At 25.7% G+C, this 26148-nt stretch overlaps 2 protein-coding genes across 3 annotated transcripts; one reads left to right on the top strand and one right to left on the bottom strand.

The window, feature by feature from the left end:
* The first annotated feature begins 1569 nt into the window (after nucleotides 1–1569).
* LOC132947360 (uncharacterized) lies at nucleotides 1570–20344 on the top strand. 2 transcript variants are annotated; one of them, XM_061017631.1, is made up of 8 exons: nucleotides 1570–1667; nucleotides 8955–9007; nucleotides 10141–10158; nucleotides 10341–10343; nucleotides 18251–18271; nucleotides 19046–19057; nucleotides 19244–19348; nucleotides 20154–20344. In XM_061017631.1, the coding sequence occupies exons 1-8, from the start codon at nucleotides 1586–1588 to the stop codon at nucleotides 20193–20195; spliced, it is 336 nt and encodes a 111-aa protein (XP_060873614.1). In that variant the 5' UTR covers nucleotides 1570–1585; the 3' UTR covers nucleotides 20196–20344. The 2 variants fall into 2 exon arrangements, with proteins under 2 accessions (XP_060873614.1, XP_060873613.1); XM_061017630.1 differs by lacking the exons at nucleotides 10141–10158; nucleotides 10341–10343; nucleotides 18251–18271; nucleotides 19046–19057.
* Nucleotides 20345–20480: 136 nt separating this feature from the next.
* LOC132947359 (trafficking protein particle complex subunit 2) lies at nucleotides 20481–22969 on the bottom strand. The gene is made up of 3 exons (XM_061017629.1): nucleotides 22707–22969; nucleotides 21486–21719; nucleotides 20481–20651 (listed from the first exon to the last, which is right to left on the bottom strand). The coding sequence occupies exons 1-3, from the start codon at nucleotides 22791–22793 to the stop codon at nucleotides 20553–20555; spliced, it is 420 nt and encodes a 139-aa protein (XP_060873612.1). The 5' UTR covers nucleotides 22794–22969; the 3' UTR covers nucleotides 20481–20552.
* Nucleotides 22970–26148: the final 3179 nt, after the last annotated feature.

Genomic DNA, 26148 nt, shown 5'->3' with positions numbered 1-26148 from the left:
GAGACAGTGTGTCAGGCGTTAGCTTCTATTTCTAATAAGGGTATTTTAGCTAAATTGCTATTAGTATTTAGTAATACAGTAGGTTAAACTAGATTTTGCCAAAAATATTATATTATATATTTGTGTTATCAACTTATATGTTATAAGTCAATACCAATTACCGACTTACAGAAGAACTGCACTGTAAATAAGTTCGTACCTAGTATAAATAGCTTAAAATGTGTCTAAACTATAAATATTTTGAAACTTCGTATCTTGTAACAATTAAATAAAATTAGCCTATATTCAATAAAAATATTACTTTCTATAATTTTAAATTTGTCAGCAGAACAAGAAGTAATTTTTTTTTTTCATGCATATTTGTTAAACATTTTGTGAGAAATATATTCTTATGCGTAGGTGGTAGGTGGTAGGTGAATTTATCTATGGATAGGAATGTATATAATATAGTGCTATAGTAGGTATCTACTTTAAAGTTTTAGTTTCCGTACATTCGCCACATTATTGAAAAAAATTATTAATTTAAATTTTTGCAAATTATATTAAATGAGACAATGAGTATTTTAATTTAAAGAAGTGTATTTTATTATAAATCTATATGTACCTTTAATACAAAAATATCTTTCTGTAAAATTAAACTGATTTAGGACACTAGGACTTACATATCACATACGTTATCAAAATACGTATAGTATGGTCTTAAATATAGTTATTAAGTATATTATTAAAAATTCCAAAAATCAGATTTTTAATAACTTCAATATTGATTTTAAAAGAGGAGAGCATGTTTGGTAAGTCACTTTGTATCTTATTAAATATTAATATTTAATGACCTAGGGTCGTATGTGGCATCCGTCATATTATTTCTGAGCCCGTCGCAAATGTGCTATGACTTTGATTCCTAGTCTTTAGATTTAATTTCTGGAAATTTAAATACATACCTACCTATATTGAACTGTTGAAATGTATAGATTAATTAACAAGACAGGAGCATGCTAATAATTAATAAGACTAATAGCGTTTATCAAAACAAATATTAGATGTTCATGAATGTAATACCACTTGCTTCCGTTTGTTCCAAGTCTAATAATATTGGACTAGAACAATCAACTAATCAAAATTTAAACATACAAATAAAGTATAGGTATACGGTATACAAACTAGTAAAATAAAATAAGAGTATAATATTTTATGAAATAAAATAATTATTTTTAATACGAGTTAAGAGTTTCGGTTTTAAATTAAGAGCTACATGATTAAATTTAATATTTATTCAATATAACCATATATATTTTTTGTATTATAAACATTAACTTTCAATTATTTTTATTTTTATTGTAATATGTATCGTTTATAATTATAATATACTTACCAACAACTAATTATACTTCCAAATTCAAAATATGAGTGGGTGCATTTGTGGTACAGTTGATTCGTTATTCATGTTCATCTATAGGTGTATTGGTATACATATATATTTAGGGTGTGCGCAAAAGTTGTGGAGCGGTTGCGCCACTGCCGGTGTAAAAACTGAATACTTCTTGTGAGTGACACTCATTTGATAAACTCAAGTCTAGGTCCAACCATGCAGCACATCAGCTTTGCAGTAGTTTATATTGTAATTTTTGGACTGTCATCGTCCAACTTCTTGGACTGTCATCTTCAAGGTATTTATTTATACTTTTAATTTATATTTTTGTATAATACCTATTATAGGTAGGTATCTTCATAGAAAATAAAAAGATAATTATTTTTGTTTTTAGTTTGTTATTAACTTAAATTTTAAAATGTCCAATAGGTAAACAATTGTTAATCCCGATTTTATAATTATAATTATATTTATATTTTATTATTTATTATATACAAATATAACTATTAATTATTTATAACAACATGTTTAGTGAATAGTGACTGATGTTAGTTTATTATATTGCAATTTACGATTACTGTCCATTTAGTTTTTAATTGAAATTTACCTCGTCACCTTGATCATTTACCAAAATGATTATACATACATTTCAAATTAATAATAAATAATAATAATAATATGATAGTTTATTTAATTATATCATTCAATTAATGCAGTTTAGATTTATTTTTAAATTGTAATAGCTAAATAATTAAAATATTTTTTTATATGTTACGATTTAGATTTAATGTGTGTTGGAAGTTGCCCGTTATGTTTCTATAAAAAGCTATACTTAGTTAAATTACATTTTAAAAAAATAGAAAATATAAATTAACATTTTAAATTATTTTATTTTTTTATTACAAATTTGTTAGCTATCCTCAAATGAATCATACTAGGACAGTGGGACGTATTTTAGTAATAAATACAATAAACATAATATGTACAGCTATGTTTAAATCTAATAAATACATCACAAATAATTATTAAATATGGTTTATCGGCTTTAAAGCATGTAAAAGCTTACTTATAAAACTATAAAAGAAAAGTTTTACGTTAAAAAGGATGAAACATGTATACAAATATTGACAAAAATCAAAAAAGGTAGATTAAATATTTGATAAGTGCTAAAAATTTCCATGGTTAGATTTTACACAGAAAATAGGTAGGTAGGTACCAAAAATATATTATATAAAATTAAAATATTTGTTTTCTTTTAGTCCGAACTTTTGTGTTATTATAATTATTCTTTTTTTATTAAGAAAAAATAAACATAATGTTTTCTGTTACCTAACTGATGAGACTTAGAAATAATCCAAGATTTATATAAATGAAAATGCAAAGGGCATTTGTCCAGTCTAAAGACACAAAACATTTTATAATAATAATTGTATTAATATCACAATATTTATATGTCAACTAGTGAAAACATAATTAACTTTAGTAGTCATATTCTCATATATGTGGTTTGTGTATTTTTAAAATTACGTTCAACATTTTAATCAATATTTTATAATATATAGATAGATATTGTATATTTGTATCTATATAGAATGTGCTTATAAGGTATAATTAATTATTATTTCTATACTCCACACTCTATAGTCTATAGGATTAAGTAGATTATAATTATTATACTTGGTTTAAATAGAACATAACATATATTTGCATTAAATCACTTTGACATTGTTCTGAGACGTTAAATTTAATATCTACAGTTGTATTACAAAAATGTTTGTACTAGCTTAAAAAAATCCAATACTTAACAATAATAATTAATTAAAAACGAAATTGTCATTAACATTTTTTAATTACAACGATTATTTGTTTCAATAGCAGCATTTATAAGATCATATTATTATATACCGCCTAATCAGTCATAATCAGTACTTTTTTTTGTCTATTTAATTATTATTTTATTTTTATTTATCATAACTTAGCAGGGCTCATTAGCTTTTAATATGCTATTTTACATAATTTGTATACAACTTGACAATTGTAAAAAGGTTATAACTTATAAATATTAATTGTATTGTATATCACAAATATTATATTTCTCTATTTAATGTCGTCTTCTGGTTGTAGTGATATTTTCTGTCTTGTTCGTTGAATCTACATTTTGCAATTATATTTTTTTACCACTATACAGTATACATTATATTCATTCTGTTGGTGGTTGGGTTTTGCATTAGGTATCCATGTGTAAGACGAGTGTGGCCAGTTCTCAGTCGGTTTATTATAATTATTTCTGTTTATCAAGATGTTTAAAATTATCGCCAACGATTTATATTTTGATTTATTCCTCGTAATTTAATGTTTTGTATGTATATATTGTGTATTGTATTTTAGTTTGATAAACATCAGGTTCTGCTATATTTTTAATGTGTTAGTCAGCTAATGTATGTCTAAATAATGTCTCGGTGTCCAAATAAACGGCACATTTTTGTTTTGTTTTGTACATTAAAATGTCTGTGCCTTTCATGTCAATATTTTTAGTTTTAACTTTTGGATACAATTATAATATACTTATTACATATTTTATCAAATGTTTACTATATGTCTATATTATATAATTATTTTTGTAAATTAAAATATAATATTATAGTTATTTCGAAAACCTAAGAGTCCATAACCATAATCTACTAATTAACCAATTAATCATGTATTTCAATATGTGAAGTCTTTACTCTTTAGTTTTATGACTTAAGGATTAGTACTAGTCAGTTCAGTTTCCATCATGTGTATTATTTTGCGTCAAGCAAAAATAACATTTCAGGCGCAATTTAATTGTTGACAATTATTACAGTACATAATTCATTATGAAGTATCTACACATTAATTATGTTGAAAATTAATATAGAATAAGACATAACGTCAAATTAAGTTGGGATTATCCAATGAAATAATATTCTTTTTTTTTACAGAATAGTTATTTCATTGATTAAATGTTACTTAATAGTTAATACAAAATGTCAGTTAAATTATTTATTTATTTTAGTTATTAACATGCTATTGCCCAAGAGTGCATTGTTTACAATAATAATTATATCTTTATATTGAACTAGGACTAGTTGTTAATAATTTATAGGTAGATATTACATGAAAAAAGTTATAAATCTCAACTGTACAAGTATTGGGTACTTATTATAGTAGGTATATCAATTTAATTAACATTGATTATATAATAATTAATAACTATTATTTTATTTTTTTTCTGTCGGAATAAGCCTCAGGAGTTGGATTACTGGCTAACAATTTATCATAGAAATTAACTATGTATATTATATTATGCTGAACATTTTTTTTTTGTTAATTTTACAGTTAGTAATTTCCTACTATTTACTATTTAATTTTAAATAATTATTATACAAAATATTATATTACACAAATTTCGTCAAACAATTTAAATATTTATCTAATCTTTCAATTGGTCATGCTACGGCTATTATGATAATATACGTATATTACATAGGTAGATGCAATAAAGAAAGGTTAAATGCAATTTGTTTTTAAAAATATATGAATTTTATTGTTATTTGTTTAAAGTTGATTTTACTAACTACTCCAGTATGGCATCATAATTATATAATTAAGAATACATCGATCAATGGCCTGCTAAAGCTTAAGAGGATATCAGCACAATATTTGTTTTTTCTCTCAGGCCCATGCACAACATAGATAAATCGTTTTTTTATGATTTTTGAGTAATCTTGGAGTAATATCACCTATTACAAAAATTATAGAGAATAATATTTTTGAGGGTATAACTTATCGGATTTATATTTTATTATTATTTGACTTTGTATTCGACTTTTAAAATTAGTCAAACACTAGAAAATATTATTCTCTATCGTTTTTTTAATAGGTGATTTTACTCTAAGATTACTCAAATACATATACAAAAAAAAATTTTCAGCTTACATGCGTTTTGTCTATGTTGCACGTGGGCCAGAGTGAAAAATCAAACGCTGACATCTTCTTAAGATTTTTCATTGGTTTAGAGTTTAGGCTAATATAATTACAGAACACTCATCTAGTCAGCTACTATAAAGCCCAAAACTATATAAACACTTACAAGTTAGTAGATAAGAATGGAAATATATTTTACTCGTATAGATTATATGCAATATTATTAATATTTCTACCCATGATGATGTTATAGCGGGACAATCTAATAATGGATCATCAATATTAATGGTCTGTAGATACAAACTGTAGTAGGTTATTACATCCTAAGTATAATAAACATGCATTTTAACAACTAGGTATATTCAATATTCAAAGGGTATATTATACTATAGAGGTAGCTACTACCTACTATGGTTATTTATTTGATTAACTTCTAATATTCAGTGTAATAGGTGTTGTACTATAATGTATTAATGAGGTGCAAAAACTTGTTTAATCGAATAATTATAGCATAAACAATATTATCATTAATTATAAATTGAATGAATTAATTTCATAATTTGATTTCTTATAAAACTAATCATTTTTCAAGAGTTACCCAGTAAAACATAATATTATGTTTTAAGTATTATGTTTTAAGTATTATGTTTTAAGTTATATATTTTGTTTTTTGTATATTTTGCTACTACCTATCATCAGTGTTAGGAACAGATAACAAAAAAATCATCTAGATAAAGATAAAGATAACAACACTAAATTTTATCTAAGATACAGATAAAAGATAAACAAATAAAAATTCATCTAACAAAAAGATAAAATTTAAAAATATTTTATCTAGATAATTATATAAATATTTAAATAACAGATAATTTTAGAAATTAAAATTAAAACAACTAATTTAAAAAAATATATATACCGTCATGTAAGTACACAAAATAATACACACACAAGAGAACCCATGGCTAACGGCCGTTCTTTCCGGGCGGGTGGTGTGGTCACCGGCCACTTTTCGTGTCACGTACTATTAATAATTAACAACATTGAAAAGATATTTACGAGTATTGTGTATTTGTGTATACGAAATAATGTTTATTATTATTATACGTCATGTGCAATTAAAATTGGTTTAGAGATTGTTTATAGTCCATAGATTTATAATACAAAATATAAAACCCGAAATATATAAATAGCATCTCGTGTATTGATCGTCAGATTTATCAATTGTCATTAATTTCAGACGCATTGCAAATACGGAAAGAATAGACGGCTGGTTTATCTTTATTTATCAATGAATAATATTATATTCTATGGAATTTTGTTTGGGACGGCGGTGGTTATAACTTGTCATCTGTTCTATTATTCGTATTTTAATTATAGTTTCAAAATATTTATAAAATTCTGGGAATTTGACATATTGGTTGCAACAGTAATATACTAATATAGGCTAATTACATAAATTAATTAGTATATATTATATATTATTAACCGAACACAGAATATTAATTACTAATAAGTAATAAGTACTAAATAGGAATAATGTACAGTCTTTTCTGAATAACGTCATATATTTTTAGCCCTGGATGTTTTTGCCCTGTTGTTGATTTTACGTACAAGTTTTGCCTCAGATAATGAGAATAAAAATAAAACATTTTCGAACAGATCTAGCTAATTTTCTCCAAAAATTTTATCTTGTAAATTTATCTAGATAAGTTAAATTTTTATCTAAAATAAATACTTAGATAACTTATATTTATTTATCTAGATAAGATAAAAGATAAAAATAATAATTATCTGGATAATTTATCTAGATAAGTCCTAACACTGCCTATCATATTGTGTCACATAAAAAACGTTAAGAAAATGTATAGATTATTATATTTATTACTTAAGCTAGGTACTTAAAAATTGTTTTTCTTTTAAATACAATTATAAAATCTAATATTATTTTTTCTACATAAACTCATTCGGTTAATTTTCAAAATTACCTATTTCAGAATCATTGGATATTGGTGCTTACATAGTTACATATTATTATAAAATTAAAGATATATGTAGTTCCTAACCTATTTCTTATTATGACTTCAAAATAGTACAAAATAAATATAATATGCACCTTGTGCACATTTACGTTTTATTAAAAAATAAATAATAATAAATAAAAACTGATTATTCAACAATTTGTCGATATGAATATTTTAATAAGAAGTTTATATTTCTCCTCTATCTTACAAATACAAAATCGAATTATCCAGATGCAAATAATCAGTTGGAATTGTTGGAACATTTTCAACAACCTGTACCTAAATTAGGTACACTTTTTAAGGGACCCAAACAGTAAAGTATGATTTTTACGGTGGACCAAATTGGTAAACAATTTTAATATGGTACCCAACTAGTATGCGCCGTTTCATTTAGTACTCGACTATTACAGATCGACAGTCAAGTAATATACATATTATTATATGCGGATAATATAACATAATAACTTAAAAATATAGCTTAACATTAAAGCAAGTATAAAATAATAATAACAAAATATATAAATACTTATATAACGTGTTATATGATATACAAAAATCATAATCAAATAATATTATATAATATTATTAGATAATTAAATTAGCGATATTAAATATTATAAATTATAATATAATGAATAATTGGATAATTAGAAAAATATTAAGCATGGAAAAAACGTTTGTGTACAACCTTGGTAAGAAGGAAAATTAGTGGAATAATTAAAGAATTTAAACTAGAAATAAATTGTGATATAATATTTGAGACGATTTATAAGAGAGAATTTTCGATTGTAACGGTTTCGCAGTGTAAGATTTCGGGCTGAGCAATAAAATATGTTTAAAAAGTTAAATTTACTTATGAAAACAATAACAATGATTACTTTTATGATTTGCTTTCTTAATTCCGGACATATTTTTGATGCAAACATAATATAATAAATACGAATATCGGGATACCGAAATACCAATCTTAACGATACAGGATTTACGTAGGCGGTAGGCTTATAATAAGCATTCGTTGAATCTGTTTCCAGTTTTTTGTGTTTATGTCCAGAATTAAGAAACGGGAAATCTTAAACATGATCGTTGTAATTGTATTTGTATTAAATATTTCAACTATAGTAAAACGAGAAACGATAGAAAGATATATTAATAAAGATTAATATTAGTTTAACCCGGGAAAAGTCGTGTAATAGTTTATTTACATATAAATAACAAATTTTGGGCTTATTTTACATTTTTACCGAAAACAGAAATATTATTTTAAAACTGTTGTTAATGTATGATATATTTCATATTATTACAATACTTTATACCGTATTCATTTCCGTTCTAGATTGGCCTGAGGTGGTGTATTATAATAATGTGTAATGCAATGATATCCGCCAAGAATTTTATTTTTATGCTATATTTAGATATTTTGTATAATATGCATCAGTGGCAGATTTGGATATAAAATACTTAATAATAATAATAATATGTCCGTTTAATTATGTTCAAAATGTATAGTTATTGATGCTTACAAAAATTATATATTATGTTCCTTAAACAGAAAGATTTATATTTTTCAAATGTAGGTAGACATACACTTATATTATTGTATTGTTTTATTGTTTTAGATACAGCTTACAGAGAGATAAAACGTTTATTCCCATCGGAATGGAAACGAGCAGTGAGTGATTTGTTATTATTTATTACCATAACAGTAAACAGTAAACCAATAACTTGTAGAACATACAACAATTATAATAGTAGGTACCTACTACCTACGTAATTTAATGCTCTTTAATATTGTATATTATAAAATGTTGGCGAAAAGTAAAAAAAATCATACCTAATCATTAATTTATACTGTACTTATTATATTTACACTTGATTCATCTAATTTTAGGTTACCTATATAATTTCTTTAAGTGTGGCCAGGCGTGGATCTAGAAATGGCAAAGAAGGGACTAAGGGAGGGCTGGACGAAAAAATTGACTTCGAGTACATAAAAGCATAGGCATTAAGTTTAAGATTTTATAGTGAATAAAATATTCATCAACATGCATAGTATAAAATAATAACAATAACAAACTTTGGTAACAAAATTTCCTTTTACTGCACATGATATAATTATATAATTACGTAGGCAAGTGAAATAGTTTTAAGTATCTATAAGGCCTAAGGGAGGGGGTACTTCAGCCACCATATCCCCCTACCCTTGTATCAACGCGGCCATTCCTGAGTGTTAGAATAATATATTTTTAGTCATCGTATTAGAATAGGTATATTATTTTGTTATTTACAGTAATCTTTAAAAATGTATAACTTTTATAACTCACAAAAGTGTGACGATTAATATTCAAACAAATTTCAAAGAATGTTCATGATTAATAATTATTATTCATCTTTACAGTTTAAGGGTACACCTGTACTAAATAATTTTTGCCATTGTTTATGGTATAAAAAGAATAATACAAAACAAAAGATTGCCTGTCCAGGTAGTAATTGTTTACTGACGGCAAATTCTACTTTCTGGTAATTTCTCATATAGTACATTTTTAAAATGTCTGTATAAAACAAATGATATGAATTATAAAAACGAAAAAGAATTCTTTTGTTGTTTCACTAATTGTATTTTGCTGCACCTTCTAATAATAGTAGTATATAATATATTTACTAACTAAAGTATTATAATATTATTCTTGTAAAATAAACCACAGTTCTTTAATTACAAAACAAATTATTTGCCTACAAAATTATGTGTTATTATTTTATACTATTATTAATTATGTAAAATGTGTGTTTTATACATTTTTTCAGTCTAACCTTGGAGGCAGAGTAAGTATATCTGAAACAGTATTGCTATTTATTAGAGTGAGAACTTAATAATATCATAAATGTATTTAATATTGTCAAAGTAGGCATTTTATCTTCATTTCGTTGCTCGCTGTTATTTTGTTAATTTAAAAACATATTTTTTTTAATAAAGAAAAATAATATGTATAAAGATAGACAACAAGCTCGTTTTTAGTGACCTACATATTTTATGGCACAAGCTCATCATCTCAAGATATGTATAGGTACGGTACATTGTACAATATATCCATGGGACATGGGACATGGTATAATAATATCATAATAAATGTATTTTCGTAATTCCCTTGGGTTAGGTACTGGATTTTTAAAAATGTAAAATATATTTCATAAATGGTTTTAATAGTTTTCATATAACAGTTTATAATGTTTAAAATACGATTTTTGAATACCTATAACTTATCTGTGTATGGTTAAATACAGATAGATAGGTAATGTAATATAAATTATAATTAATTGACTTAGGTTAGGTTTACCTTTTACAACAATTGTTACTTACGTACCTATCTTTTATTTTCAAACTTTTTAACTAAACAAGGTTTCATATTGTAAATACTTCCCTTGGTTATACTTATTAGTTATTAAATTTTACCATTTTTTTTTAATTTTTACTTTCTCAAATCACAACTACTATAAGTATTTTATATTTTTGAATACAATTTTACGAAACATTATAAGAAAAATTAATTTATTGTTTTAAATTTTACTGATTGTAACATTGCATAATTAGTTTAACAACAAAACTTACGATATTATACTTTTGGGAGCCTCTAAGCTGTTATAGACAGTAGTGGGGGGCTCGTGTTAAAGGACACACAAGCACGTACGACGTGTTACACCCAACATTTTGAATAAAAAGAAAGAACTTAATATTAAGCATCAGATGACGTACCTGAATATTAAAGTCGATATAACTGGCAATCTAATCGGAAAAAAAATCAGATGCGAAGTTTCAAGTAATCAATAATTTTATTATTGTATAATATTCGTGTATGCGCGGCGGTCACAATTCCGCTGTGCCCGATCTACTTTATAAAATGAATAAAATCGTCCACAGGTCCACACTTAATCTTTCCCCCTCCCCCTGTCAGTTGTCACTTGTCTGCACGACTTAAATTGTATTGATACTAATTTATAAAGTGTACAAAATTAACTTCAATAACTATCAGTTTTGAATTAAGAAATAGAGTTTTTTGTAATATACATCGTTTATCTTAATAATATCAATGTAAATTGGAGGTAGGTAATGTACTAATGTCGACCAATGTAGTTTTTTCGTTCGAAAAACCCACATATAATATTTGGTAACAATGTTCTCATTTATCAATTCGGTCTCTAATCAGAGAGATCCAATACAAATGAAAAACAATTTTGTCAGAATTTACACCATAAGTCCGGAGCTACCCATTTTAGGGGTAGGTAGTATAAAATATTGATCCATATAACTACTATAAATTATTATAAATTATAATATAATATTTACCTAATAAAATATATATATATATATAAATGGACGCACCGTGGTAGCTCTGCATAAATAAAAATATTTTGTGAATCCATAATTCTGCATGAACCGTATCTCCGCGCGGTAGAAAAAACGAACGCACCGTAGCTCCGCATTCTAAATAGTATATTGTGTGGCAAGGACGGAAATTTTCCTTCCCGCACGAGCCACACATACTATTTTTTGTCACGCCTCTGCATTCATCGGTCACGGCAAAGGTAATATGCAGGGATCTATGCAACAACTAGACCATAATTCTACGACAATAATATTTCATGAAAGAAACGATTTGGTTTTATTTATTAATTTTAAGCGTCAAGCACGGAGGTTATGATATGAATATGAGATGTAACCAAAAGTTTATGTTTTGTATGGACCGTGGTATAAATTTCAGTATAAATAATAATTGTTATATTAAAATAAAATAAGAATAAAAAAAATTAAATCACGGCAAAGGTAATGCAAAGGTATGCAGGGATCGAGGGATCTATTATCCATGCAACAACCAAATTACTATACGAAAACAATTTCATGAAAGAAAAATGTTTACGAGTCACGCAAGGAGGTTATGATATGAATATAAGATGTAACCAAAAGTTTATGTTTTGTAAGAACCGTGGTATAGATTCCAGTGTTTGTTTGTACAGGGTATACGCGCGTGAAATGTGCGCGCAGCACTTTTGGGGATTTCCACTTTACCGCCCGGCACTTTAAGGGATTCCCACTTTACCACCCACTGGCCGGACGGAAAAAGGACGCTTTCCAACGATTCAACCGCTATCAAAAACCAAACTTTTGGTGCAGGCGTGACAAAATAGTATATTGTGTGGCAATGGCGGGAAGTGAGCTATTTCAGTCGCGGGCCGCATTTCGCCCAAGACTGAAACTGTCTTCCCGCACGAGTCACACATACTATTTTTTGTCACGCCTCTGCATATTTCATCGGTCACGGAAAATGTAATATGCAGGGATCTATGCAACAACTAGACCATAGTCCATAATTATACGACAATAATATTTCATGAAAGAAACGATTTGGTTTTATTTATTTTAAGCGTCACGCATGGAGGTTATAATAATATGGAATATAAGATGTAACCAAAAATTTATGTTTAGTTAGGACCGTGGACCGTGGTATAGTCTGGTTGTGCAGGTGATACGCGCGTGATATGTGCGCCCAGCACTTTTGGGGATTTCCAATTTATCGCCCGGCACTTTTAGGGATTCCACTTTACCGCCCGCTGGACGGAAAAAGGACGCTTCCCAATGCTTCAACCGCTATCGAAAACCAAACTTTCGGTGCAGGCGTGACAAAAATTATTTTAAACACCAAAAGTCCGAATGCCATAAAACTGATATGATAAAATCGATAACATATAATACCTAACCAATATATTTATTCTAAGTATACAGAATTAAAATCCGGGGAAATTGGATGGAAATGCATAGGTACAAAAAATTTGTATAGCAAAATTATACACAATTTGTGTTGATTATAATTTTTCGCGGGAATCAGGGACGCATATTCACATGAAAATATCGACACCGTCCAATATTATTGTTCGACAAAAGATTAGTAACGGGATAAAACGAAAGGGACTTGATTATAATATTACTGATTGTCCTTCCAAGTTAATACAACTTTAAATAGCTAATAATGTAGAAGTAGCGTCGTCTTTAACATGTAAAGACACAAAATTAAATAGAGATAGCATTTCTCGTGCTGAACGCATACGAAATTTACCGAAACTTCCAAAATTAATTTCTGAAGTACATGAATATATTAATACCACCAAGCCGATGACGGTAAAAGACGAATATTTTATTATAACAAATGACCCATTAGATCATAATTTAATCATATTTTCATAGATTCAAATTTAAATTTTATGTGTGATTCTCAGACCTTGTGCGTTGATGGTGCGAAATTTTTTCACCAGTTATTCAGTATTCACGCATATCAGTAATAATAGGATAATAAGAACACAACAAAAAAATAATATACAATTTATAAATAAAAAAAAAATAGAATTATATAACGACAACCAAATTGAAAAGTATAATTTTGTTAAGAGTTTAGCTTCATTTAATGCAATTTAATTTTAATTTACATTAGATATTTTATATTTTATTTTATTTTACCGACGACCACAATGTTTGTTGAAAACTGTGTTTATTATAATCATTACTTTTATACTAATTCATTATACATCGTCTAGATTAGGCTCTTCAAGCCGTTTCCGGTATTATCTATCAATTCTAAAATATTATTTTTATTTAATTTTAATAACATAATATATTGTATTTAAAATTAATTAATTAATACTTATTATGTGTATATAATATAGGTATTAATTATTTTGTGTTCAGAGTTGGGGTGATAAAAACAAATTGTATGTGGAGTTAAGGTGTTAAAAAAACCTCGTATGCAGATTTAAGGTGATATATTATAAAATGGCGACGATCCGTGCGCAGTTACGGTGTCCGATATAAATAGTATAATAATTTTATTAGATTATATTAATTTTCGCTCCCGTTGCTCTCGTCAGTCGTCTCTGCTTTTCAGAGATTAGTAAATCTTTCACTAAGTAATGTAGTTTGCGTTTTATATTCTTCACATTTCCATAATCACTGATCAAAGTAACACCCCAGTTGGACATACTAAATAATTTATTACCTATAAAATATAAATATTATATATTAGTGTCGCGGTTGTACTTCATAATATATTTGGTTTGTTGTACCTACCTTTATTATAGAAGTATTGATTACCGAATTACATTAATAATAGAATACCTCCATATATTATTATGTAATGTATAAAAACTATGGATATATTATGTCCTTTGACCATATGGGGATTTTAAAATACGTAGGTATTTTTTTTTCAATAGTGGGAATTTCAATATTCCCTGAACTATTATGTATGTAATAACTATATTGTTTTTGCTTAAAGTAGGTTTAGCGTCATAATATAGGTATTTACGCATATTGGTATATTTCATACAAGAACTGTGAACCGATTCAACATCAACACTAGTGCAGTATGTATATAGGTACACACTGATTTATATGGGCTCAAATATTATAATATTAACAAACATAATATTAATATGTAATACACTAATACATAATAATAATAACATCCCTGTTGTACTAATCACACAATATGTTGCTAATGAGTAGGTAGTTACCTACTTAAATACATACTGTACTTACCTGAGTTTTTTATTATTTTACATAGGTATACATGGAAAGGAATTAAGGAAATGTATGTAGTTATTTGGGACTTTAAAATTTAATATTTTTTGTCGCAAATACTTCGTACCTATAAAAAGGTTAGGTTAGGTAATAATATAGTAATAATTTGTAAGTAGGTCAAAACATTTAATAAATAAAATTATGGCCACATAAATATGTATCTGCAGACATTTTAACCAGATATTAAATACTGACCTATTTACTTAGCTCAAGCGTAAGAAACTAAGAACATTAATATAAAATATACTACAATTAATTAAATAAAAAGATGTTGAGATGTAGCTTTACTTACCTATATCATACTTATAGCCTATATCAGCTATATTATATTAGCGAGGATGGTGGATGCTTATAAGTATATCGTATATTATGATGATAAAACAAAATAATTTGCTTTAGTTTGTCTTATGTATAATACAAAAAATTATGTTTATATCTATTTGTTGTGTGTACTCCTTCTATTAATGACTAACTCCAAAATGTTTTAAGAGCAGAACATGTTTTAGTTTTTACAAATGTTGCCACTGTTAGAAAGTTGATTAAAAATATTTTATACAATTCTATAGTAACAATATGCAATAAAATTTAAATGGACTATGATAAATGCTGCCAAATGTATGCATACTAATAAGACGTAATACCCTTAATATTACATTTCAAGTGTACATTTCAAACAAGTCTTACTGTTTGTATTGGTACGTGTTGTGTATAGTATGGTTTAAATAAAATGTATACAAAAATTAATTTAAACTATCAAGAATTTCTTATAGTTTGAAATGAGAACAGTTATTATTTTAAATAGCAGGAGTTAAAATATCCAACATTTTTAAAGAAAAGAAAATATTTGTTTCTCCAATAGATATGGTATAATTATAATAAATAATTAACATTGTTTTCTTTTCTTTTGGCAATCATTTTCATGGATATTTTGACAATACTCAGCTGGTAAGTTTAACATAATATTATGATATTATAATGTAGAATATACATTATAATGTAATAGGTGTAGCTGTTAGTAATATAGTAAATTTTATTATCTTGTATTATTAATTAATTAGAGGTATCTCGTGTTTAATTAAAAATAATAATAAACCTGTTAAAAATCTATTCATAAATAATAAATTGATACGTGTTAATATTTTTACTACCTATTGTGGTATTTTATCGTTCCATATTTTTAAGTTAGTGTACATAGTTTTATGATTAGCTATAGTTTATTTTAATTTTAGAAAATAATGAGGCATATTAAAACTTATATTTACATACAAACTGAGTTTGATGTAGATCGTGAATGGAAAGATGGTGTCTGATGGAGTCATGGAGATAACAAATTGCAAATACCAACTCATTAGTCATTATTAAAGCTGGGATTCTGATGCACTTTGCATTGTTTTCTGAATCTAGCTACACGCGATTGTTGTTTTATAACATACACTTTTCATGTATTTATGAACAAAATAAGAAATTTTAACTGTGCATTTTTTGACGATTTTAAATTTTAAGGTAATTATTTTATTTTCTAAAGCATTTGAGTATTTATGGAGCATTTTTCAAGTTTTTTAATCCATATTTTAATTTGAAATTTTATTTTAAACTTTGTACATGATTTTACATGATTTTTATAAAGGTATTAGATACATTTAACGAACATGAAATATTATGACTACTTACAGATAAATAAATATATTATTTAAAACTATTAAAAAAATAATAATTTATGGAAATAATTGTTTCTCCAGATTATAGAAATCTAAAACTATAATTTCTATCTGTAATACTTTTTTTACAGTCCTATAGGTATATTATCATTTACACCAAATAAATATTGGAAATTTGGAATTTACATCGAAATTATTAAAAATAGAAAAAAATTTAATGCATTTTTGTAGTACATTATTCAGAATTTTTAAGGCTTAAAAGTATTTTTATTAGGGATTTTTTTGGGTTTTTTCAGGACACTAAAATCCCAGCCCCAGTCATTATAGTATTATTTACATTTTACATTAATTATTACCTACCATGGTGCTTAGTAATTATTTTATAGTTAATAGGTATAATATTTGGTGAATATACAACTATATCAGAGGTGGACTGGGCCTGTAATAGTCTATTAACCTCTAATTATAGAAGGTCCCACATTCAGGAAAATTCAGAGGAGCAATTAATTTGTTTACCATAAAAATAACATGATTCCAATTTCCAATGTAATTACATCAACAATATATATTTCAAGGGGTTTCGAGGTTTTATCAAATTCAGAAATTACAGTTGAACTTGAGGATAACTAAGATTCAAGACGTGCTATCTTTAATTATGGTCCCTTGTAGCATATTAATGAAGGGCCCCATACCCCCATAGTACAAGGGCAGTAGGCCAGTGGGTCAGTCACTGAGTTCGCCCCTGAACTATATAGGTTATAGGTAAATAAAATTAAGAATTTTTTTTTCATTTTACTTTTTTCTTATATTATTGGTTTGGAATTTATTAAGAATTATTATAATTAAATGACAGTCAATAAAATAATTAAAATATCAAAACAAATATAGTATAAAATCAATCATATTATTAGGTATTTATGGTTTTTTTTAACTTTTAGGCTTAACACACAATATTACGGTGTTATAAAAAAAAGTATTAACAAGTTATTTTGATTTTTACAACCAAGAAAATCATAGTTTATTAGTTTATATATTATAATTTATGAAGTATTTTATTAGTTATGCACTATGCAGGTATATTTATAGGTAGATACTAAGTAAGGTATTTAAGGAGGTAACATAAAAGTATAGATATATTTTATATTATTTACACAATACACATTTCTAGAAAACAAGTTCAAAAATTAAAATAATATATTCCAAGGTTGGGAAATTTCTTGCATTGTTAAGCTTTACATTATTAAGATAATTAAATAGGTATACAAATCGTTATTACAATTATTATTATTCTAGTCTTTCTAACATAGCTAATTGGTGAATCATTATATTATTATGTTTTACTACAATTTTACCTATTATATTAATACAAAATTTTTATTTTTAATTTATTTTTATTTATGAAAACATATTAATTTGATAAGTAGATGATTTTTATCAAACGTAAATATAAAACCAAATGAAAAAATAATTTTTCACCGGTTTGAAAAAAAATAAAAGTAGGTATACTAATACAAATATACTATAATTTAAAACATAATTTGTAATATGTACACAGGTATTATTGTACATATATTTTTATCATTATCTATTATAAATATATTATATGAACTTACATGTCATTAATATTTTATAGATGTGCCAATTGGACAGTAGAGTAAGTACCTTACCTATTGAACAATATTGTATTTAAGTATTTTAAAAAGTGCATAAATCATACTAAGGTATATTGTAATTAATAAGATATAGTACTTAATTATTGATGTGTTGACACCAGACAGACTATTATAAATATTTGTGTCTTGGTTACTTTCATAAGAAATACTTGAGAAACTTATTTTAAAAACTCAGGTATATTTTCTATAACATAATATGTTATGAATAAAATAAACCTATTTATCTACATAATAATAAAACAAAATGAGTAAAACTAAAAATTATTGATGTGATTTATGGTTATATTATATAATTTGGCCAACAAAGTGTTACCTATACATTTTTATATGACCCTCAGTTACCAACAGATAAAAAGTGATTCAGGTAGGTAATCTTCTAATTCAACATATTTTATTAAAGACTAAAGTAGTTGTAATAAAATAATAATACAAAATTTAAACATAATTTACTGGTCGAAAATTCTGATAATGAACCGATAAGAATATAAGATAATAATATAGTAAAATATGAATTGACCATAAGAAACTCTTCACTATTTAAAAATTAGTATATACCTTACACAAATACAGGTTATGAACATCTATGAGCTGTACAAGCCACTTGTACCAAATTTATTGTACAAAGTTGCAACTTACTTTACTACTTTATTTTGCCTTTACATGATTACTTACTATTAAAAAATGATATTGACCTTTATTATAGTTGTATGTCTTGAATAAATACAAATTAATTATTTTTTATATGCTACTCGCAGAATTGTGGAGGGGTAAGTTAAAATAGTTCTTAAAAAACATATTTTATACATACAGATACATACATTGTTTAATAATATTAAAACCATTCTGTAAATATCCATAGATTTGGATAGGCTATGAATATCTTATTATATAAAATATGTAAAAAAAATAATAATATTAAAATAACATAGGTACATTTATTGTTTTTTTGTTAGTTTTTTGTTGGTAAGAAATTTGTTGGATATTCCATGTTCAACAACAACTATGGCAAAATGAGAAAAAATAGTAAAACTGAACCGAAAATAGACAATTATGAAGATGTAAGTTTATTTTACATTGAAATAATATAAATACCTAACATATGAAATATAATGGGCATGAATAAAACTTTGTTTGACACTTTTCACTATAAAGCATATTTTATTTTCCTTTCACAGTTATTAGGCAAACTTTATTAATGAACAGTACCTAGTAGGACAACAGAACATATTTTATGGATTATTAATTAAAATAAAATGGAAATAGAAAAAATTAGTCATAAGTTCACTCAACCTTTTTATAATAATCATATTAGTATGTAAAATATAATACATATTACATTTTAAGTTTATTATACCTCAAATATACTTATAGTTTTATAAAACAAAAGATTAAAGTACCTCAAATCATATTATAACTAACAATAAATTATTGTAGTTGTTATAATTTTATAATTTATATATGTATACATTATTTGTTGTTTTTTTAATTTATAAACATAAATATATTAAGTTATGTTAAATAACCATAATAAATATTATATTTAAGTTAAAACGTAATTATATTTGAAGAAATAGTTGATATTCTTTGCATTTTTGGTATAATCAATATACCATTTGTATGCGATTATAATATATTTCAAAAAAATAATTTTACTGACATTTTTATTCAGTAAATTTATCTATTTTACATAACTTAAGATCCATATACACATAATATAGTGTATACATTTTGTTGATAATAATTTGTCAAGTAATAATATTATTAATACTGCCAATCTTACAATGTAGCTTAATTTAATGCATAGTTTGATACAAATGAAAACAGAATATCTATATCATGTAACATTTCAAAACTATGTTTCAGGTACCATACGACTCAAGCAGTTACGTAAAATGGCATCATTGAACAAAAACATATCATCAAAATGTTACTTGTTGATATTATAGATGAACATTATTGTTGAATAATAATTAATAAGTTATAGTTTACTAGTTTAAAAACATTTAGTTTCATTATTTAAGTACTTAATAAATAAATCATAGTTAACTGTTTAATTTAATTAATATCTCTTTAAAATCGTTTAATGTTTCTACAATATTGAGTATATAAAAATGTAAATATCTTAACAAAATGTATCTATCAAATAAGATGTTAAAATGCATTAAAAAAATAACAATCGATAAAACAATATAGAATAAATTAGTTTATATTTTGACATAAAAAAATAAAGATCACAATTATAAATATATCTATAATAAGATACTAGTTGACTAAATATTTACGACCATAGAATTGTACTTTTTTATCGAACGATCCACATTTGATTGGCATGTTTAGCTTATAGAATGGGTTCATCACATACTGAAAATTTAAATGGAAATTAGTTATTAAGTAGCTATTTTAGAATAAGAATGGTAATATTATCTAAAGCCTTTTTCATACTTTTATAGATTTGTATACGTACATTGTATACACTGGATACTGGTAGGTATAATAAAAATGTGAAATGTTCAATAAATTATTAATAGGTATGCTATGTAGGAACTTATTTTAAAAAATCCTTCATGAATCCAAAAAAACTCATTAATTTCAATTTTTAAGTAAAATATGTATTAGATTTTCCAGACATATTATTTTCCAAATGATAAAGATTACATATTGTTATGGTCTGATGAGGTAATAGCATATAAGCAAAACAATTATTTTACTTCAGAAATGTTATGAGTAATTATTTAATTATCATAAAATGGAAAGTTATTTTACTTAGCTGCATCTAAATCATAATAAAAACTTAATACTTATTGAAGAAAAATATTGTATGAATAAACATTTTTCCTATAGTAGCAAGTATACTGCATTATAGAAAACATCAAAATTAAATTTGAAAAATAAATACATAATACTTTATGCCTACATATTATATTTGCAATATTATTTGTATAATATAAACATAGAATAATTATTCTGTGATATATCATATAACTATATTCTATTCCACAAGAGAATAATCACTTTTAGCGTCACAAATGATTTTATTGGTGCGTCAAGAATTACGCGAACACATTAACATCCAGGTAGTTGTTGGGAGATGCGCATCATTGATGAGAATCGGTTGACGGACTGATTATTCTCTCATAGAATAGACTATGGGTACAAGGAAACAAATATTAAGATAATTTTATTCATATAATTTACCTTTATAAACATTTCATATACTTCAGTGAAAAAATTTTTTATGCCCTCATCATTTTTAGAATCATGTACAATAATAAATCTCATTCGACTAGCTGTAACAAACGCTGACACTGTCCAATGATTGAAGCGATCTACAGTTTTCAAATACATAGATGTCGATTTCCACATTAATTCATCAACCAGATCTAAGGCAGCATGGGCTATAAATTGGTTCAAATGGCTATGGTCTTCTTTCTATAACATATTAAAAATTACATAGAATAACTACACAAAATAACAATTTGATTCAATTTAATTAATTATTTAAGATTATATTTAAATAATAAGTAGGTAGTATTAATAATAACTGACCTACTAATTTAACAGTCGTTACAATACGTTAAAGCAATACAATGAATTATGAAAATAGTTACGTAGAATTGTCAGAATAATTTATTATTGTTTGTCTGAAATGTAAATTAATATAATACCTAAGATTGGTAGATTTGTATCACTTTGAAATTGAATTATATTAGGTAATTTAGTACAATATATGTGCAAACTTCAGGGCTTGAATTAGATTTTAAATATTTGTTAAAAATCATATAAGAAATCAAGTAATATCAAAATAAAATATCTTTTTTAATGATATTCAAAATTTATATTGAAATTGAAAAAAATTTAAACCCATAATTTATACAAAAACAATACCTAATTATTTTATAGTTTTTATTTATATACTTATCATTTAAATCATTAAATCAAAAATTTAAAATCGAACATAGTTGATAGATGATAGGTTTATAATGTTGTTCATAATATGTAGTCATGTAGATAATAATAAATAAATAATATTTTGTTTTATAAGGCCTATTTTATAACAGCACACAAATAATGAAAGATTTCTCGTTGTTAAAAATCAAAATTAAAATCGTAAAAATGTACAATTTACCTTTTAAATCTAAAAAAAGAATAATGATGTTCAAAATCTAACTAAAAATCATAAAACAATTAAATCTATATAGTGCAATAATATGCAAATCATAAAATTAGAGTATAAACATATTATTTTAAATTTAAATCAGAAAAAACAAATATCGGTAAGTGAAATTTAAATGACAATTTTGAAATCAAAAGCCCTGGCTAACTTAAATATAATACCAACCAATTAAAATAAAAACTTTGGCAAACACAAGTACACAGCTGTAAATACCACTAGTATTAATTGATATTATAACATACTTTTACTTCTTTGCTAGACATGAACTCCATTTCAAATATAGGATTGTCACCATGTCCGACGATTACAAAGTAATAAAAGCCCGTCATGTTAGTCAATACAAATAATTATAAACACATAAGAATAAATACACTGTTGCTTATATAAGTATTAAGGTATATAATATTAACTATTATAATATTTAAGAATTAATAAAATAACCAATAACGTTTTTATTCTTTTCTGTGGTTTTAACTTTTTAAGTAGAATTTCATTCAAAGTTGATAACAATTTATTGTGTTATCATAGTGATAACATAATGTAAATAAGCACAGACCACGACCACGGACTATGTGGTAACTGGTAAGTATTGATTATAATTGGCGGGTTTCCACTATACACGTACGCGTGTACGTGCATACAAATCCTTTGCTGTGATTGGTTGGTTAGATTAAGTTACCACACGTTTAACCACGATACCGTGTTGTTGGATGAACATTTTTCGTGTACGCGGCAACGGGTAAACGTTTATAGTGGAAACCCGCCTCTAATATTATAAATATAATTATGTGCCATGTGGCTCGGCGTGGCGCAGTGGCTGAAATCAATCACGACAATCATTTACAATAATATTATGATTGAAAGTAGGTATGCAACAGCCGCTGCCAATAGTCCTCGGATGGGTGACCACACGGGTTCGTAGTGCACAAAAACTTAGTCCACACATTAAACGTTTTTTTGAACCGTACCAATCATTCTAACCTTCCCATAGGCCTATAAACTAATGGACAGCGCATTACACTCCGCCCTGCCTTCAATGCTAGGCCATCATATAACTATATACCCATAATATAACTGAGAGATAAAGAACATAAAGTAGTGAAGGAGCCCGCATAAGGAACTGTATACATTTTACTACTTTGTTTCTTTTCTCGCTCACTCTATATTGTACCTCTGACTTCTCCCTTTAAGCGCTGTCCATTAGTTTTTAAGTTAAAGTCAAAGTCGAACATTTTATAAATTTTTAACTACAAAATAATTATTAAATTTTAAATTTGATAAATGTTGCCAAAATTTGAACTTAAGTTTAAATTTAAATGCTTATAACAAAAAATTGTGCCTATAGGTATGTATTTTTAATATTTTTCAACTGCTATAGTTGTAGCAATATATCAGGAGCATTGTATTAAATTTTTACACATTTTTATCCACATTTTATTGAAAAATATAGATAAATAAAACTAAAAAATTTAAAACTGACTATGCACGTGAACAGCTCAAAAAGAGCTAAAATATTTTCAAAATATGATAGTGTATAGAAAATGAAAATATGAACATTCATATAAGGTTCATCATAATAAAATCGATACATTCATTACCCCGCTCAGAATGTATATTAAAAGATGTTTTAATATTTTTTCATGGAAACCATATGTACACATTGTGAAACAAAAATATATTTCAATTTAACGTCTCATTATTTTGTCTATTGTACATTTGTACCTATGTTGTTTATATATGTATCGCACTTATGTGTATATGATATAATATATAATATACCTACCTATGTAAGGTTGAAGTGGTAAACCTATTAATAATATATATCTATAATATTATAACACAACAATAGTTGATATACTACCAACAATCGTTCTGTAATAATATGATAGGTATTGTACAGTTTATTGTTGTTACATGTTTATTTTTTTTACTCGAGTGACTTAACATCAAACAAAGATCATTGCCTTATTTACGGCTTTGTAAAAAAAATATATATATAAACATACCTATATATATTATATATATACATAGGTATATGGGTACACGATTCAATATAATTCTGTGCAGCGTATCTCGGTGGAATATCCGTATTACGCGTTTATAATACACACACACATAATATGTGCTGTATGGGCGGAAAGCAAGTCCAAACGAACCATTTTGTTCAGGAACAATATTATTATTTTCTTTCGTTCCAGAACAATTACTTTTATTCGTTCCGATTAGAATTTGTTCGCCCTTGGAAATGTATCGGCGTTGCGTATCAAAAATATATATCGTTTATTAGTGTTGGTTATGTCATATTATTATTATTATACCTATTTGTACAAATATCAATAGGTATACAGGGTGATGTAACCTGAAGGTCCGGAAGACATGACAGATAGAATAACTTTTGTTCTAATCAATATTTTAAGTTTTTTTTTATATATAATTTATAGTCACCTGCGTCGTTACACGTACAAGCATGTCTACAAGCAAATCAAATTAAATTTTTATGAGCATTGAAGTTCATATTTTTACAAGATTGGATATTCACTCGATTTCTCATGCATGTAGCGATTTTGTAATTCTCTAGTAATTCAAAAACGAATAACTGTATATAGACGAAAATTTCACTGAATGCTTATATTTTCATTTTATATACACCATAACATTTTGAAAATATTTTGGCTCTTTTTGAGCTGTTTACCGGAATTGTCAGTTTTCAATTCTTTTAGTTTTTTTCTCTATACCTAATTGTCAATAAAATTTTATTTTTTATGTAAAACTGCGTGAAAATTTTACAAGGCTCCTGATATATTGTTACAATAGCGGTTGAAAAATATTAAAAATACATGGGCACAATTTTTTTTTATAAGCATTTAAAGTTTGAATTTTGACAACATTTATCAAATTTCAAATTTCGTCATAGGCTGACTGACCGTTTTTGCTCAGAATCGTTTTTCTTATACAATGATATTATATCATTGAATTTAAATTTAAAACCATCAATTACATTGACCCACTTGTAACCAGCTACTGTACAACAGAGCGACACCCACTTACCCACCTTTTATATTGTTTATTTCTTATTTGAGTTAGACATAAACATTATTACGCTATTTATATAGCTATTAGATATTTTCGATTTTTATAAATTTTTGTTTTTAATAATTCATTTTGATTATTTATAGCGATAGGATGAAACAACGTCGTATGCAATGTTTATCATTGAATTCAAATATAACACTTAACGACTACTGAACTACTGTAGTAAAGCAAAAGTACCCCCTTGTCTATATTTATTTTTAATTTTCATTCTAAATTCCTTATTGGAAGAAACTGGTTAAGAATTATTTTAATTATTATTATTTTTTTTTTTATGGAGAAACACGGTTAATATTATAATATTAAATTAATTGAGAGGACATAATATTATCCGATGAGTCGGATGAGTTGTTCTGGATGACTGGATCCTACTGTATGTAATTTCATACCAACTAAAAATGTATAACTCATTGAGAATACTAAGAAGAAAATTGAATTAAAAAAATGAATTTTTAAATTATTTAGACTTTAGAAAAATCAGTTCTACAAATGCGCTACCTATCAAACATTTTTGAAATATATAGTACCTACGAATATTAGTTATATAATATTTCAAAATATGTTCAAACGTTATTTTAAGAATAAATTACTGGA

This window comes from Metopolophium dirhodum, chromosome 6, assembly GCF_019925205.1.
Source record: "Metopolophium dirhodum isolate CAU chromosome 6, ASM1992520v1, whole genome shotgun sequence".
Lineage (NCBI taxonomy): Eukaryota > Metazoa > Arthropoda > Insecta > Hemiptera > Aphididae > Metopolophium > Metopolophium dirhodum.
Note: the sequence above shows the minus strand (reverse complement) of the source record. Positions and strands in the feature narration are given on the sequence as shown.